Source organism: Bufo bufo, chromosome 7 (assembly GCF_905171765.1).
Source record: "Bufo bufo chromosome 7, aBufBuf1.1, whole genome shotgun sequence".
NCBI lineage: Eukaryota > Metazoa > Chordata > Amphibia > Anura > Bufonidae > Bufo > Bufo bufo.
The window spans coordinates 174,832,429-174,849,331 of record NC_053395.1 but is presented as its reverse complement, the minus strand read 5'-3'; the positions used below and the strand labels follow the sequence as shown (position 1 = coordinate 174,849,331).

Genomic DNA, 16,903 nt, shown 5'->3' with positions numbered 1-16,903 from the left:
GAAGAAAACTGGTCTGGGAGGCTAACAAGGGGCCTACAGCAACATTAAAGGAGCTGCAGGAATATCTGGCAAGTACTGGCTGTGTGGTACATGTGACAACAATCTCCCGTATTCTTCATATGTCTGGGCTATGGGGTAGAGTGGCAAGACGAAAGCCTTTTCTTATGAAGAAAAACATCCAACCCAGGCTACATTTTGCAAAAACACATCTGAAGTCTCCCAAAAGCATGTGGGAAACGGTGTTATGGTCTGATGAAACCAAGGTTGAACTTTTTGGCCATAATTCCAAAAGATATGTTTGGGGCAAAAACAATACTGCACATCACCAAAAAAACACCATACCCACAGTGAAGCATGGTGGTGGCAGCATCATGCTTTGGGGCTGTTTTTCTTCAGCTGGAACTGGGGCCTTAGTTAAGCTAGAGGGAATTATGAACAGTTCCAAATACCAGTCAATATTGGCACAAAACCTTCAGGCTTCTGCTAGAAAGCTGAACATGAAGAGGAACTTTATCTTTCAGCATGACAATGACCCAAAGCATACATCCAAATCAACAAAGGAATGGCTTCACCAGAAGAAGATTAAAGTTTTGGAATGGCCCAGCCAGAGCCCAGACCTGAATCTGATTGAAAATCTGTGGGGTGATCTGAGGAGGGCTGTGCACAGGAGATGCCCTCGCAATCTGACAGATTTGGAGTGTTTTTGCAAAGAAGAGTGGGCAAATCTTGCCAAGTCAAAATGTGCCATGCTGATACTCATACCCAAAAAGACTGAGTGCTGTAATAAAATCAAAAGGTGCTTGAACAAAGTATTAGTTTAAGGGTGTGCACACTTATGCAACCATATTATTTTATTTTTATATTTTTTCTTCCCTCTACCTAAAAGATTTCAGTTTGTTTTTCAATTGAGTTGTACAGTTTATAGGTGACATTAAAGGTGGAAAAAGTTCTGAAATAATTTATCTTTGTCAGTTTTTTTACATCACAGAAACCTGACATTTTAACAGGGGTGTGTAGACTTTTTATATCTACTGTATGTGTTACTTTACACTGTTTTGTATATTTCTGCACTCTCCCTTTGTAATGGCTACTACTGTCCCTAAAAGAGGTTGGCCATTTTAGTTTATTCACTGTATTTCTGTCCCTGCTCTTGTTGCCTTCATTTACTTTCACCCGTATTCTTTTTCTTCTGCTGGTTTTTAGTTTAGCCGTTTAGTGCCTGTGCATTGCTTTTGTAGCTCTGGCACCTTTATATGACATCAGTGAAAATGGCTCCATAGGTAACCCCGTCCTGCCGGCATTGCGCACTCCTGTCCTGTTTTCTACTGAACAGACTCCTCAACAAGTGTTTGGCGTCTGTGCTGTAGAATCAATTCCTGCCTCCAGTGTCCCGAGCGGCCATTGCAGCAGGCTTTGTCAGTGCACACGCTCGCTTCTCTAGCCAGCTGCTATCTGAGGACAGGATATATACGATAAGATATACACTTTAGTTACCCTTTTTGGTCTGATTTTTTAGTGCCCTGTTATCCTTGGTTGCCACCTGACCTTTCTACATCCCAACAAGCCCATGCATTCTTGGTATCCGGGGTCACTTTAACTTCCCAGTCCGCCCCTGGCCATAAGGGTATAAAAAGCCATGCTTACACATCAATGGCCTAGGAACTGATGAAGAGATTGTTTCGATCTCGAAACGTGTTGTCTTTTCCACTAAAAATAAACTAAAAGTTTTCTACTACATGTAACTTCTTCACCTCGGGGACAGCGCTTCTTAAACTTCCTGTATTCTCTTTGCTCCCATCAATTAAGATTGGAGCCATGACAGCAGTGCCGGATCCTTTTTCAATGGCACATGCCCGTCAAGAGTTCTGGTACCTTTGATGGCAAGAATAACACGTCAGAATGATTTATTTTTGCCATCAAAAATAATTCCTTCAGTTCTTAGTGTATCCCTCTGTTTTGTATGTTTGTAAGGGCTCATTCAGACAGCAGTATGTTTTTTGCTGTCCGCAAAAATGCGGATCCTTTTTTTTGCGGACAGTTCCGCCTGTCCTCAAAAAACAGATTGCATTCCGCATTTTTGCAGACCCATAGACTTCAATGGGACCACGTCCTGATTTTTACTGACAAGCTTAGGATGTTTTATTTGTTTTGCAGGGCCATGGAATGGAAGAGAAGATGCGGAAGCCCCATAGAAGTAAATGGGTCCGCATCTAATCCGCAAAAATGCGGATCGGATGTGGAAAGCAATATACGGCCGTCTGAATGAGCCCTACACACAATTGATTGAAAGCAATCTTCAATCTGTCATCCCTGCATTATGTGCTGGTTTCAAGTAAGATGAGCAGTTGATGCTCTGGAACATCTAAGACACGTCTTGAGAAAGAAATCCTCTTACTTTGCCAAAGATTAACTATGTTTATTATTTAGAAATAAACACTCGAGTAGTAAATTGAATGTGTGGATTTCATTCAAGCATTCAATGTCCGTGAGGAGGTTTCAGAGCACACAGAGTTATCGCTTCCATTTATATGAAATGCAGATGTTTGTGTCGCTGCTCTGTTTATCGTGTTTCCCCTGCAGAGTCTCGCCTACTTAAATAGGACCTGTCACGTCTCCTGACATATCTATTATAGCAACTCCTTGTGCCTCCTTGTAATAAACAATTCTGTAGCATCCCTCATGTCATGTGCCATTCTTTTATTATTCCTGCTAGAAGTTATGAATGAAGGTCCAGATGGGTGTTACCAGTTGACACTGGCAGTACTGATTGGATAATATCAGACTGTGCAGGGATACACCCCCAACTAGTAACTCCCATCTGGACCGTCACTGGAAACTGTTAGGAATTCATCACTTCTAGAAGAAATAACAACGGAACGGCACAACATGGATTTAAAAAAATAGATTCTCCAGAATTGTCATCAAATGGGAAATACAATTTTGGGGGGATACTGTATCTCATTATGGAGAGCACCTTATCGTCGTGAGGAGACTTATAGGCCATATATGCTCCTCTGGAATTCTGGGAAGAAGGGATGCAAATGAACTTGTAACAAGCTCGGCCTCTAATGCCACCAGATGTGAGGCAGCTATCCTATAAGTCAATGGTAATTACTAAAACAGGCTAGTCAGCAGAGGAGACAGGTTCTACCTTGCATGTATTTCTAGACTGTGATATAAATCTGGAAACAAGGCTACTTTCACATCTGCGCTTTCCCTTTCCGCTATTGAGATCCATCATAGGAGGGGGAAGGGGGGGAATGCTTCAGTTTTGTCCCCATTCATTGTCAATGGGGACAAAACTGTGCTGAATGAAAAGTAGTGCATTTGGTTGCGTCCGCAGCGTTTTTCTGTCCACGATGTGGTGCGAAGCAAGATGGAATCGTCCTGACACACAATGTAAGTCAATGAGGACGGATCCGTTTTCTCTGACACAATAGAAAACGGATCCGTCCCCCACTGACAATGGTTTTAGAGACGGTTCCGTCATGGCTATTTTAGAGATAATACAACCGGATCTGTTCATAACGGATGCAGACGGTTGTATTATTATGATGGAAGCGTTTTTGCTGATCCATGACGGATCCAACAAAAAGTAGCCTTTGTTGTCCTCTTGTATAAAATATTCTCATAGTCCATGACTTTGTTTCTTGTGATCTCCTACATGGGTGATAAATGCTGGGTGACAACCTCTAATAGCGCTCATTATAGCGCCCATATGAGTTGTAACAACATTTTCTATGAATTGCACATACTCTAAACTGTTATATCCCCTGCTACAGTTTTATGTTGCTCTGATTATACAGTATAAATGATTTGCTGTGATTGACTTTAGTAAGAGGAGGATCAACAAAGTCACAGGTCACTCCCATAGAGGCGTGTGATGCTTGGTGGCTCAGTGGTTAGCACTGGTGCCTTGCAGCACTGGGGTCCTAGGTTTGAATCCAACCAAAGAAAATATCTTCATTGAGTTTGTATATTCTCCCTGTGCTTCCGTGGGTTTCCTCCGGGTACTTCGATGTCCTCCCACACTCTACTTCGATTCGCTCAACACTAACTATTACCAATGCATTTGTGGAAAACCTCTTCGGGAAACAAGATATCAAGTCCTAATTAGGGAACGACCAGGACCAGGTCCAAACTTTAGATCATGACGCGCTGCAGCAAAGTTCCCTTTCCTCTGTGTGAGAGGAGGAAAATTACAACCCTGTTTTCTCAAAGTAGTTGTCTGTATGTTTCCAAAAGCTTACTACCACGTCAGAGTGCACAAATAACTTTGTATTGTATAATCTGTACCTAATCATGCAACTTCGTGATAGAGGTAGAAGCTCTTGTCTCCTACTCTGTCTTTCCTCTTTTAGATTGTAAGTCGTGTTGAGCGAATCGAGCTTCGGATACTAGATCTGAAGTCGATTCACTCCAAACTTTGTTTAATGTCGTACCTTGTAATCCATCAGTGGTGGCCGTGCTTGCAGACTATAGAAAAAAGCACCAGCCTATGTGTGCTCCCACAGTCCTGGCCACCAGAGAGGCCGGTGCTTTTTCCTATAGTGTGCAAGCACGACCACCTCTGATAGATTTCAGGGTATAATGTGATGGAAAAATGAATCCAGCCAGCAAAGGAGGCAATATACCATAGACAATCACAATACATAAGTAAGTGGCTTTTATTAACTTTTTCTACATAATAAATGCCATTTGCTGAAGTGAGACAACCCCTTTAATGTTAATAAATTGGCTCCCTTTTTCAAATCAAACTTTAAGTACACTACAGACATAGCGCTGTCTCTCTGTATTGCTGCCCATCTCAAAATGCTTTGTGCCTTCAGTCTATTAAGCAATTCCAGAATATAAGATAAGAGATAGCACTTGCATGCATATGATTGCAATGTTGTGATATATATTCTGTTCATTTGCACTGTGTTTCCAAGGCTCTGTGGAAAGGGTTAATGAATACTGAGAGACTTTTGGGACTTTGAATAAGAAGCTGGTAATTTGCCACTGCTGCCATAGGGTTTAAAGAAGAGAATATTTTGGAGTGATGAAGCCAGACTTGTTTACCACCAAAACCAGACAGACTGACCTATTGAATGTCTGGTTTAGCTCTGTTGTTATGTCTGGAAACTTGTATTTGTCTGGGAAAACTGCTGTGTCATTGCCATTGATTATCATTGAAGCTCTAATGTAAGTCTATGAGAGACGGAAAGTGTTACAATGTATCTGTTTGTGCTGAGTTTCTCCACTCCACCCCTCCCACCAGAAGGTTCCAGACTAGCTAGAAATGGTATATATGGAGAGCAGTCAGAGCCCCTAGTGTGCTGCAGTTAGGGAACAGTGCTTAGAAGAGGAGACTACTCAGTGATCAGAAGACGCTGAGACAGGGATTCTCTGTGACAGACCCTGGATCACCAGCCTTTGACCAGGGTACAGCCTTCTGAGAGAGAGAGGGACAGCTAGCTCAGGACTTTCCTCAGCATCCAACCCTTCTTCTGCCAGGGAGGAGAGTAGAGAAACCAGCCCTATTACTCGCCTGTATTGTTTTGCACCTAAATTCCTCCAGTAAAGAAGCACATTGGTTACTGCAGACCCTGACTCTCTGGACTTAATTCCCTTCCAAAAAAGCAGCAACACATGGTGACACCTCAACGGTATCCGGGGGACTCAGCGTAGCATTGGCGCCACCCAAAACCCGGCCACTGCGCATACTCATGCGAGTGCTGTCTCTAAGGGCTCATACACACGGCTCTAGCTGTTTTTGCGTTCTGCAAAACACGGATCCCGCCATTGTCCCCATTTTTTTTCACTCCCTCAGAAATGTCCTATCCTTCCCCACAAAACGGACAAGAATAGGACATGTTTTATTTTTGGCAGGGCCATGGAACAGACATTGAAGTGAATGGGTTCGCATTGAATCAGCAAAAAAATGCATATCGGATGCGGATCAAAACCACGGTCGTGTGCATGAGCCCTAATCCTAGAATTGCTTGAATCAAACTGGTAATAACCTTGCGGCCTTCAGCAGAATACAGACTGTCATAATCTTATGTTCTCCAAACCATCAGGTGTTTTTGAGGAGCATTAGGCTTATTATCAGATCCCAGTTTTAAAAGCAGTATTTTCAGAAACAGAATTGTGTTAGTGAGCTCTTGACGTAGATCCAAATCAAAGCTTCACTTTAAGGAATTTCATGTTGCGAAACTTGCGAGTATTCAACGTCATTGAAGATAAAACTTCTGTCTCCACATAAATAATCATTTATATGACAGGCAACGCAATAACGCAACTGTGAGATGGTGGCCTGTCAGTTGGAGCTAAGGAGTGATATATATCTCTGCTGTCCATATAAAGCCTGTATTTCTGCCAAAGTGCTTCATGTCGGACTGTAACCTAGACTACAATGTGCAATGCCGGTGTGTGAAGAGATGTGTTTAGATAAAGGCTTCATTGAATATATAACTAAGGTGAATGTACTATACTATTAATAATTTAGATCACACATCGCTTTAGAAATTAACATACCAGTGATGCATGTGTCTTAAATGCCATAAATATAGAATAAATTGATGAATAATAGATCGTTACAGACAGAAAATTGTAATATTGAAAACAAACTAAAAAAAGTTTATAGAACTTAAAGGGAACCTGCCACCTTAAAAATGCAACGTGACAGGTTCCCTTTAAAGAATTCTCTGAGAAATCCCATTTTATTAGAGCAGTTTACAGATTACAAGATGATAGCGATGTCCTACTGTTGGGATTCTCAGCAATCAGCTGTGGTCTGTCCAGGAAAGTACTGTAGAAGAAAGTGTTTCATTCCCCTGTGCCTACTGAAACCAATGCAATGCCCATGTAATGCACAAACTCTAGGGAGAGAAAGCTCCAGCTAATTAAAGAGGAGTCATTCCCTCTCCTGACATGTCTATTTTAGTAACTATTTGCATTCCCCGTGTAATAACAATTCTCCAGTATCTTTTCATATACAGTTAGGTCCATATATATTTGGACACTGATACAAATTTTGTTTTTATTACCTGTTTACTAAAACATATTCAAGTTATAGTTATATAATGGACATGGACATAAAGTCCAAACTTTTAGCTTTCATGTGAGGGTATCCACATTAAAATTGGATGAAGGGTTTAGGAGTTACAGTTCCTTTACATGTGGCCAAAAGTAATTGGACAATTGACTCAAAGGCTGTTTTATGGGCAGGTGTGGGCAACTACTTTATTATTTGATTCTCAATTAAGCACATAAAAGGCCTGGAGTTGATTTGAGGCGTGGTGCTTGCATTTTAAAGATTTTGCTGAGAAGTAAACATGCGGTCAAAAGACCAGGTGAAACAAGCCATCCTTCATCTGCGAAAACAGAAAAAACCCATCTGAAAAATTGCTACACTATTAGGAGTGGCAAAATCTACAGTTTGGTACATCCTGAGAAAGAAAAAGTACTGGTGACCTCAACAATACAAAAAGACCTGGACGCCCACGGAAGACAACATTGATGGTTGATTACAGAATAATTGCCATGGGGAAGAGAAACCCCTTCACAACAGCCGACCAAGTGAACAACACTCTCCAGGATATAGGCGTATCAATATCCAAATCTACCATAAAGAGAAGACTGCATGGAAGTAAATACAGAGGGCTCACTGCACGGTGCAAGCCACTCATAAGCCTCAAGAATAAGAAGGCTAGATTGGACTTTGCTAAAATATATATCTTAAAAAACCAGAACACTTCTGGAAGACCATTCTTTGGACAGATGAAACCAAGATCAACCTCTACCAGAATGATGGGGGGGAAAAAGTGTGGCGAAGGCATGGTGCAGCTCATGATCCAAAGCATACCACATCATCTGTAAAACACGACGGAGGCAGTGTGATGGCTTGGGCATGCATGGCTGCCAGTGGCACTGGGTCCCTAGTGTTTATTGATGATGTGACACAGGACAGAAGCAGCCGGATGAATTCTGGGTTTTTTAGAGACATACTGTGTGCTCAAATCCAGCCAAATGCAGCCAAACTGATTGGTCGACGTTTCATAATACAGATGGACAATGACCCAAAACATAAAGCCAAAGCAACCCAGAAGTTTATTAAAGCAAAGAAGTGGAATATTCTTGAATGGCCAAGTCAGTCACCGGATCTGAACCCAATAGAGCATTTCACTTGTTCAAGACTAAACTTCAGGTGATGTCCATGAGTTCAAGACTTCAGGCAGTCACTGCCAACAAAGGGTTTTCAACCAAGTATTAGAAATTAACATTTTATTTACAATTATTTCATTTGTCCAATTACTTTTGAGCCCCTGAAATAAAGGGATTGAGTTTAAAAAATGCTTTAGTTCCTCACATTTTTATGCAATCATTTTGTTCAACCCACGAAATTAAAGCTGAAAGTCTGAACTTCAACTGCATCTGAATTGTTTTGTTCAAAATCCATTGTGGTAATGTACAGAACAAAAATTTGAGAAATGCTGTCTCTGTCCAACTATATATGGACCTAGCTGTAATACTATGTTGTGCCATTCCTCTGTTATTCCTACCAGAAGTCTATGAATGATTTGCCAGTAGTTTGTAATAAGGGCCCAGATAGGTGTTACGAGTTGGGGAGTGTCTCTGCGCAGTCTGACATTATCCAATCAGTGGTGCCAGTGTCAGACTGTGCAGGGACATACCTCCAACTGGTAACACCCAGTTGGACCCGGCAATGAATAACTTCTAGCAGTTATAATAAAGGAAAGAGTTATATTAAAAGATGCTCCAGAATTGCCATTACATAGGGAATACAAGTAGTTACTAAAACAGCCTTGTCAAGACAGGTGAAAGGTCCTCATTCATGGAGGTCCTGAATGAGAGACCCTCTGAAAGAGAGAATGCCCTAATGGAGTATTTGACAATGGGTTTTCTAAATCAAACCATCCCTTTAATGGTGACCAGTGGATTAATGCTCTTTCATTTCCCAATGATGATAGCAAAGACCGAAGAAATAGGCACCGTGCAGGTTTGCGTACGATGATAATGTGTCTGTGTAGTCTGTCCTCACTGTATATAAAGATTTTCGTGGTAGTGCAGTATAAACACTTACCTTAGTGGTGACCTTAGAAGCACTTATTTTCTAAGCCTCTGAGAATCGCATATCATCTATGCCAGAAAAGCCATTACAAGTGAACTGTTTAGTTTAAAACAAGAGTCAAATTGGCCGTACTGCATCTTTAAATGCTCGCTATGGAACATTAAAGGCATTGACGAAAGGCTTTCATGACAAACGTCAAAGGTTTTATAAAAGTCAGATCAATGCGGGTGAAGCAGCAGGAAGGAACGCCAGCGATCTGGAGAACGAGGAGGTCCCGTCTGCCATTAATAATGAAAAAGTGGCCATACCTCCTCTATGGTAGAGATTTTGAAGATGATTTCATTCTTCAGGTTCGGGCAGGATACCAGCATCCAAGCGTCTACTAACACTGACCTGACTTTTATGACAAGTTTGATGGACAGATCATAAAATATCATTAATTATATATATCTGACAGGCAACCACTTTTTAGATCGTGACTTCTCTCACCATCACTAGGGGAACTTGCCGTCAGCTATATATTTTCCCGGAAGAAGAAATCTAATGTTAAGTGAGGGTAATCAAATATTCACCAGAGCAAGTGCAGCTGAGCTCAGGAGGGGGAATCCACCCCCATGTCTTAACAGGACATGTATTTTTGAGATAACCTGTTTAATGCAACCCAAAAAGTCTAGCCCTGACCCAAATTTTATTGTAAAACAGTGTAGCCTAGTACAGTATATACAGTACGTAGACAGAGCTAATGATCCAGCACTTGTTTATAGCACAGAAATGCAATACACAGGACCATGAGCAGAATACTTAGAAAAAAAAGCAGAAAAGGGGTCTTCATAAGAATAAAACAACATTTTTATTTTAGACTGTCTTGTATAAAGTATGGGGGTCATTCACTAATCATTTTACTAATCGGAAATTACCATTTTCTACGCCTGTTTTAGCTTCCGAGCTGTCTTACATTTAGAACTGGCGCTGGATGCCTCATAACTTCAGAGGTTCCACCGCCAGCTTAGGGCTTTAGTAAATGTGCCCCTATGTGCCCACCTTTTACCACAATGTCATCCTCACACCTTTGGGTGCATTTTCATTATTATTATTGCATTGTACTTATTTTGGGCTAAAAATCTTTTTTCAATTGGTCTTTATTTAAAAATCTTTAACTGTTTGTGCTCTACAGCCTTCATGTTTTCACTGACGCTGCAGACTGTTCTTTCCGCTTCTCAGTGAGCGAGCTGCTCTGTCAGCTCAAACTCTAGTCCTTATCTCTTTTCTCCCAACAGCTCATAAACACTCATTTAATAAGCTAAACTCATCTTTTTTTAATATAATTCAGCATAAATGAGTAATTATAAGCTATCAGAAAGGTAGAAAAAGGGCTACAGATTAAGCCATCAGAGCAGCTCTCTGATGGATATTTGTGAGAAGGGAGAAGAACAGTCTGCAGAGTCAGAGAAAACCTGAAGTCCATAGAAGAACAATGGGTGAAAATTTCCAATAAAGTCTGACCATATAAGATTTTAAAAAAACTGCTCCCAAGGATGTCAATAGCCTATAATGGGGTTGTCCTGGAATGCATCATTTCTAACTGGCAGCCTGCCAGGATCATACTTATCTGCTCCCCACCACTCCAGTCCTCCATGCTGGCTCCATTTTCCGTTTTAGGGTTTGTTTTATTCCTCCCTGGCATGGACACAGCTATCTGATCCTCTCCAGCCAACCACTGGCTTCAGCAGTGATGTGTCCACAAGAGACATGTCACTGCTGAAGCCAACGGTTAGCTGAAGAGGATCAGGTGACCATGCCAGGAAGCAAGCCCCGGACTAGAAGATGGAGATGCAGAAGCCAGCACAGAGGACTGCAGCACCGTGGGGCAGGTAAGAATGTTCTTTTTAGTAGAGAACGCTTAGTAGGGGAGGCAGGGTGTTAACACCTATTAGAAATGATGTATTCTTGGGCAACCCCTTTAAGGCCAAACATTCTGTGCCCAATGATTTGATTATATATCTTTGTACTGTAGCTGTCAGTGTACAGTGCTAAATGGTAACCGTCTGACTGTGGCCCCGAAAGGGGGCCTAGGGGTTACAGTGTAAAAACTATGGAGTTCAATGTATAAACGGTATCCATGAAGAGTGTCTCTGTTTATGGTGATTTGTTGACTATTTAAAGTTAAGTTGCTCTTTTTTTTTTTAAGAAAAAATGTAGCATGCTCTGGGTATAGTGTCTTTAGTGGCATTTTGTAGTGTGTGCTTTTATAGACCTTAATACAGGGTTTCTCAAGTCCGGTCCTCGGGACTCACCTACCGGTCAGGATTTGAGAATATCCCACAGAATGACTACCTGTGGTAAGTCCTGAGGCATGGAGACTAATTATATCACCTGCTCAATACTAAGGAAATCCTGAAAACATGACTGGTAGGTGGGTCCCGAGGACCGGAGTTGAGAAACCCTGCCTTAATAGGTTCTTCACCTGTGCTTAAAAATCAATTGTGTTAAATTGTGATATGTAGACATTGATAACCTTTTTAGTGTTGTTTTTCACATTACAAATCATGGCTTTTGCCTCTATACAAATCAATGGTCAGAACACATGAAGTAAACTTGAGTACCTGTGTATTAGGGTCCCTTCACGGTTGCGTCGAGGTCTCCAGCAGGCTGTATCAGCAGAGAACAGCCTGCTGGAGCTCTCTGCATCCGGCGTAGCTGGATGTTACTGCAATGCCCACCATCCCGAATCCCAGCAAATCTGTGGGTAGTGCAAGGATCTCCCCCAGATCTCATTATAGTCAATGGGGTTGGCAGGCACTGCGGTAACATCCGGCTATGGTGATGCATAGATCCCTGGCAGGCTGTTCTCTGCTGGAGACTGGTAACGCTACTGTAAAACTAGCCTAAGAAAGACAACTGTAGTGGGTGCAGAGGAGGGCGACCAAGATAATTAAGAGAATGGGTGAACTGCAATACTAAGGTTATCAGACTTGGGGTTATTCAGTTTGGAAAAAGGAAGGCTTAGGGCAGGGATACTCAACCTGCGGCCCTCCAGCTGTTGTAGAACTACAAATCCCACGATGCCCTTCTGTAGGAAGATAGCTGTAGGCTGTCAGGGAATCATGGGAGTTGTAGTTTTGCAACAGCTGGAGGGCCGCAGGTTGAGCATCCCTGGCTTAGGGGATATCTAAGTGTACAAATATATGAATGGGCAATGCAGAGATCTATTTAATGAACCTTTTTATATCTAGACCTGTAACCTTGAAAACCGTTCTGGTTACTAGATGTAATGAGATGGGACGTTGATCCAGGGGTTTATTCTGACTGCTGATTTTTTGAGCCAACAAGGAATTTTTCACCTAATATGGAGTAACTGGTTTCTGGGCCAAAGGAACTTTTTTGTCTTCCACTAGATCAACACGATAGGATTAAAGGTTGGATTTAACGGAGCGGTGTCATTTTTCAACCTTATCAACTATGTAACTATGTGCACGATCTTTGAAAACAGCACAAATAAAGTATGTGCCAAAAAAGACAATGTTTACAAAATACCATAAAAATGCCATGCGACACAATAGTGTTACAGACTGTTACATTTTAAAAAATCTGTTGATGTTTTAAAATGCCTTTTTTTGAGCATGTGTGAAGGAGCCTGAACAGTATTATAGTATATATACATCCGCATGCCATCCGTTTTTTTTGTGGATCCATTGTAACAATGCCTAAAACGGACAAGAATAGGACATGTTCTATTTTTTTTGGGGGGGGCTACGGAACGGACATACTGATGCGGACAGCACATGGTGTGCTGTCCGCATTCTTTGCGGAGCCATTGAAATGAATGGGTCTGCATCCTATCCGCAAAGAAAAACAGAATGGACACAGAAACAAACAACGTTCGTGTGCATGTAGCCTTAAATAGAGATATTTGCAAAAATATTAACTAACCACTCAATAAGGGCTCATGCACACGACCATATGTATTTTGCAGTCCACCAAAAATACGGATGACATCCATGTGCATTCCGTATTTTGCGGAACGGAACAGCTGGCCTTTCATAGAACTGTACTATCCTTGTCCGTAATGCGGACAATAATAGGACATGTTTTAATTTTTTTGCGGAACGGAAATACAGACATACAGAAACGGAAACATAGAGTAACTTCCGTTTTTTTGCAGACCCATTAAAGTGAATGGTTCCGCATACGGTCCGCAAAAAAAAAAACGGAACGTACATGGAGAGAAAATACATTTGTGTGCATGAGCCCTAACTCTGATTTATGGCATCATTGTGAAAGATTATAACATTCAGAAAGAGTTGGCTACTGAGCGCTAGAGTCAAATTCTTGCAAATAGTTGTGCAAATCATGTGAAAGGTAACGCAAGGTTTTCCAAGCCTCATAAGCATTATCTAGAGCGTTGCCTCACTTTTCACTGACACAAGAGCTCCAGTCACCACATCCACACCCCAATTATCAAAACTTTTTAAAGCGTCATTTTTTCAAAAATGTATATGAATATGAGCAGTCATGCATTACATGGCCTGTGCTGACTGATTTTATGCACATCCATATAACCCTACGTTTGCATATAGCTTATTTAAGAGAGAGAGAGTTTGGCATCTGAATTAAACTATACTGTAAGTATTATACACAATAGAAAAACATTTTCACTGCAAAAAGTTTCGAAACCACCCCCATCCGCCCAAATTTAGTCCAGTTAGCAAAGCGCCCCATTTTGGGTGGGTTCAAATCACGTTTTTCACATCCGTTTAACGTATGTTACATGGATGCATCAAACTGATGCCATACAGTGGCATCCGTTCATCATAGAGCCATCATCATTGTAAAAAAAAATAAAAAAACATATACTTTTTTACTAGACATGGCGTGCTGTATTTTTGTATTCTTTTTTTTTTTCTAAGGAGGCATAAAACGTGATGTGAACCCTCCCTTTGCGACAGCTCGGATATTCTTCTTGCTGTATAGCAGTTGAGCCGTCACAACATTGCAGTACATGTCAACTTATTATAGCAAATAAATGGCCAGACCCGGCACATGATGGACATTCTTCCAGATGAAAGCGTATCACATTTATATTACTGCGCAACACTTTATATATAAAGTGGCAAAGCCGTGAAAACAAGTATGCCGTATAAAAAACATACACATTCCCTTCATTCCAATAATAAAACTCCATCATGAGGGATACAGAGCTGACGCTGAGCTATTCTCTAATGCGAGCTGAGCATCTGAAAACTTTTAATATAATAAGCTTGCATTCTGCGTTCACTTCTGGAAATGTAACTCATTAAAAGACGCAGCGCATGCCAGCAACATAGTTTAGTAACAAAAGCATCCACGGGCTGCAGTGATCAAAGAGTATTAAGAAACTTTGGGCGACGCTCTTCATGCCACACTCTCATAAGAGCAGAAGTAAATCTAGTTTTCAAGCAGATAAAAAAAATATATAAAAAAATAAAAACACCAATGTCTTCTCTTCTCCACAAACTGTAAAGCTTTATCTCGCTGTCAAACCTCATGATTCACCCCTTAGATTCTGCTGCACCCTCTGTGTATACAGCTCTCAAAAACAACTATTGTAAAAAAAAAAAAAAAAAAAACAACAACAACCAAAAAGTTTCACCAAAGCAGCAACTGGCAACAGCAAACACTTAGAAAGCAAAAGCAACTTACCTAAATATAGGCTTTTGAAGATGCTTTTTCTTCACTGTAATGGCGTCACCCATTTAAACCAGAGGAAACGTAGTGTATTGTTTTCCAAAAAAAAGTCCACAAAAGTCTCGCAAAAAAAAATAAAAATAAATTGAGAATATTGCCCTTGAGCTATTGTGCTACAGACGCCGTACAACGCAGGTTGCGCGTTCGCAGTGTTCTCTCTCTAACTGCTGTGCAAAAACAATCCATTGAGGCCACAACAGTGTGCACACAGCTCAAGAGAGCGAACCCTGCTAGAGCACATGTTTAAAGTTGACTGAGAAAGAAGGGCCAGAGTCACAGACTACTCAAGTCTGCAAGGAAAAGTGAAACTCAGCCAAGAGCCTTAAAAAAAAAAAAATGCTCAGCAAGTTCTCATACTGCAGCTATGAGAATAAGTGCTGCTCATATCCGTCATAGCTCTTAAAAGTACATATGGGCAATCCAGGGCGTCTTCTTATTAACCACTGCTGGAAGACAAACTTTTTTTTTTTTTTTCTTCTTACAAATAAAAGTTTTGGGGCCGTCCTTGAGTTTTCCATGTAAACGTCCTCAGAAAGTTTGTTCAGTTATAAGAACTGTACACAAATTAATGAAGACGGATAGATGCAGTCTCTGTGTGGCTGGCTGCCTTTCAAGAGATTATAATTACTTTACAATCTGGCTTTTATTCACTCCTGGATGATGTGGAGATACAACAACATACACGTTAAAGAGTTATTCTGTTTTATGGCACTTTTTTTTTTTTTTCTGCCTCGTAGGGAATTCCAGGATGTGATATTTAAAAACATTTATATAACCCATCATCGTGATGTTATATAATGGTAACATACTGAATGTGTGAAACATAAATGTGCTAATGGAATGGAGACATAATGCTGTTAGTGTAAACTGAAATGTTTCTTTTGAAAGATATGAGAAAATATTTGTGGGAAAGCATTAATTAACTAAATAAACTCTCCGGCAATTTTTTTTTTTTTGTCTATATAGTGCAGCATAGGCTGTTAATAAAGGGCATCTGTCAGTAGATTTGTACCTATGAAACTGATTGACCAGCCGCATGTGCGCTTGGCAGCTGAAGACATCTGCATTGCTCCCATGTTCATATGTGCCTGCATTTAATATATGCAAACAAAGCTTTAATAAGCCGCCAGGAGCAATGGGGGCGTTGCTGTTACTCCAAGAGGCTCAGCTCTCTCTGCAACTGCTGCACCCTTTGCACTTTCATTGACAGGGCCAGGCAGTGAAAACATCATCACACCTGCCTGGTCCTGTCAAAGTGGAGAGGGCTGATGGGGGCTGGGGGCTGGGGGGCTGATCTAAGGCTGAATGGGGCTGGGGGGGTCTGATATGAGGCTGAGTGGGGCTGGGGGGTGCGATCTGAGGCTGATAGGGTCTAATTGGGGATCTGATCTGAGTCTGATGGTGGCTGATCGGGGCTGTGGGGTCCGATCTGAGGCTGATTAGGGCTGGGGGGTCTGATTTGAGGCTGATTGGGGCTGAGGGTCCGATCTGAGGCTGATTAGGGCTGATCAAAAGCTGATTGGAGGTCTGATCTGAGGCTAATGGAGGCTGGAGGGGTCTGATCTGAGGCTGATGGAGGCTGGGGGGGTCGATATGAGGCTGAGTGGGGCTGGGGGGTGCGATCTGAGGCTGATAGGGTTTAATTGGGGATCTGATCTGAGTCTGATGGTGGCTGATCGGGGCTGTGGGGTCCGATCTGAGGCTGATTGGGGCTGGGGGGTCTGATCTGAGGCTGATTAGGACTGAGGGTCCGATCTGAGGCTGATTGGGGCTGTGGGGTCTGATCTGAGGCTGATTGGGGCTGAGGGTCTGATCTGAGGCTGATTAGGGCTGATCAAAAGCTGATTGGAGGTCTGATCTGAGGCTAATGGAGGCTGGAGGGGTCTGATCTGAGGCTGATGGAGGCTAGGGGGGTCTGATGGGGGTCTGATCTGAGATTGATGGAGGCTCGAGGGTCTGATGGGAGGCTAATAGAGCTTGGGGGCTGATTTTGGGGTCTGATCTGAGGTCTGATGAAAAATAAGTGTCTGATTTGGGAGTGTGATGAGGAATGGGAGTCTGATGAGGGTCGGATCTGAGGTCTGATGAAGAATGGGGAACTGC

At 41.8% G+C, this 16,903-nt stretch overlaps 1 protein-coding gene across 2 annotated transcripts in view; it reads right to left on the bottom strand.

The window, feature by feature from the left end:
- PDE1A (phosphodiesterase 1A) overlaps positions 1-15,176 on the bottom strand; it is a 216,971-nt gene extending 201,795 nt beyond the window's left edge. For both annotated transcript variants that reach the window (XM_040440829.1, XM_040440830.1), the window contains exon 1: positions 14,756-15,176. In XM_040440829.1, coding sequence (XP_040296763.1) covers positions 14,756-14,808 — 53 coding nt within the window. In that variant the 5' untranslated portion in view covers positions 14,809-15,176. The remainder of the gene's footprint in view (positions 1-14,755) is intronic.
- Between the last annotated feature and the right edge of the window lie 1,727 nt (positions 15,177-16,903).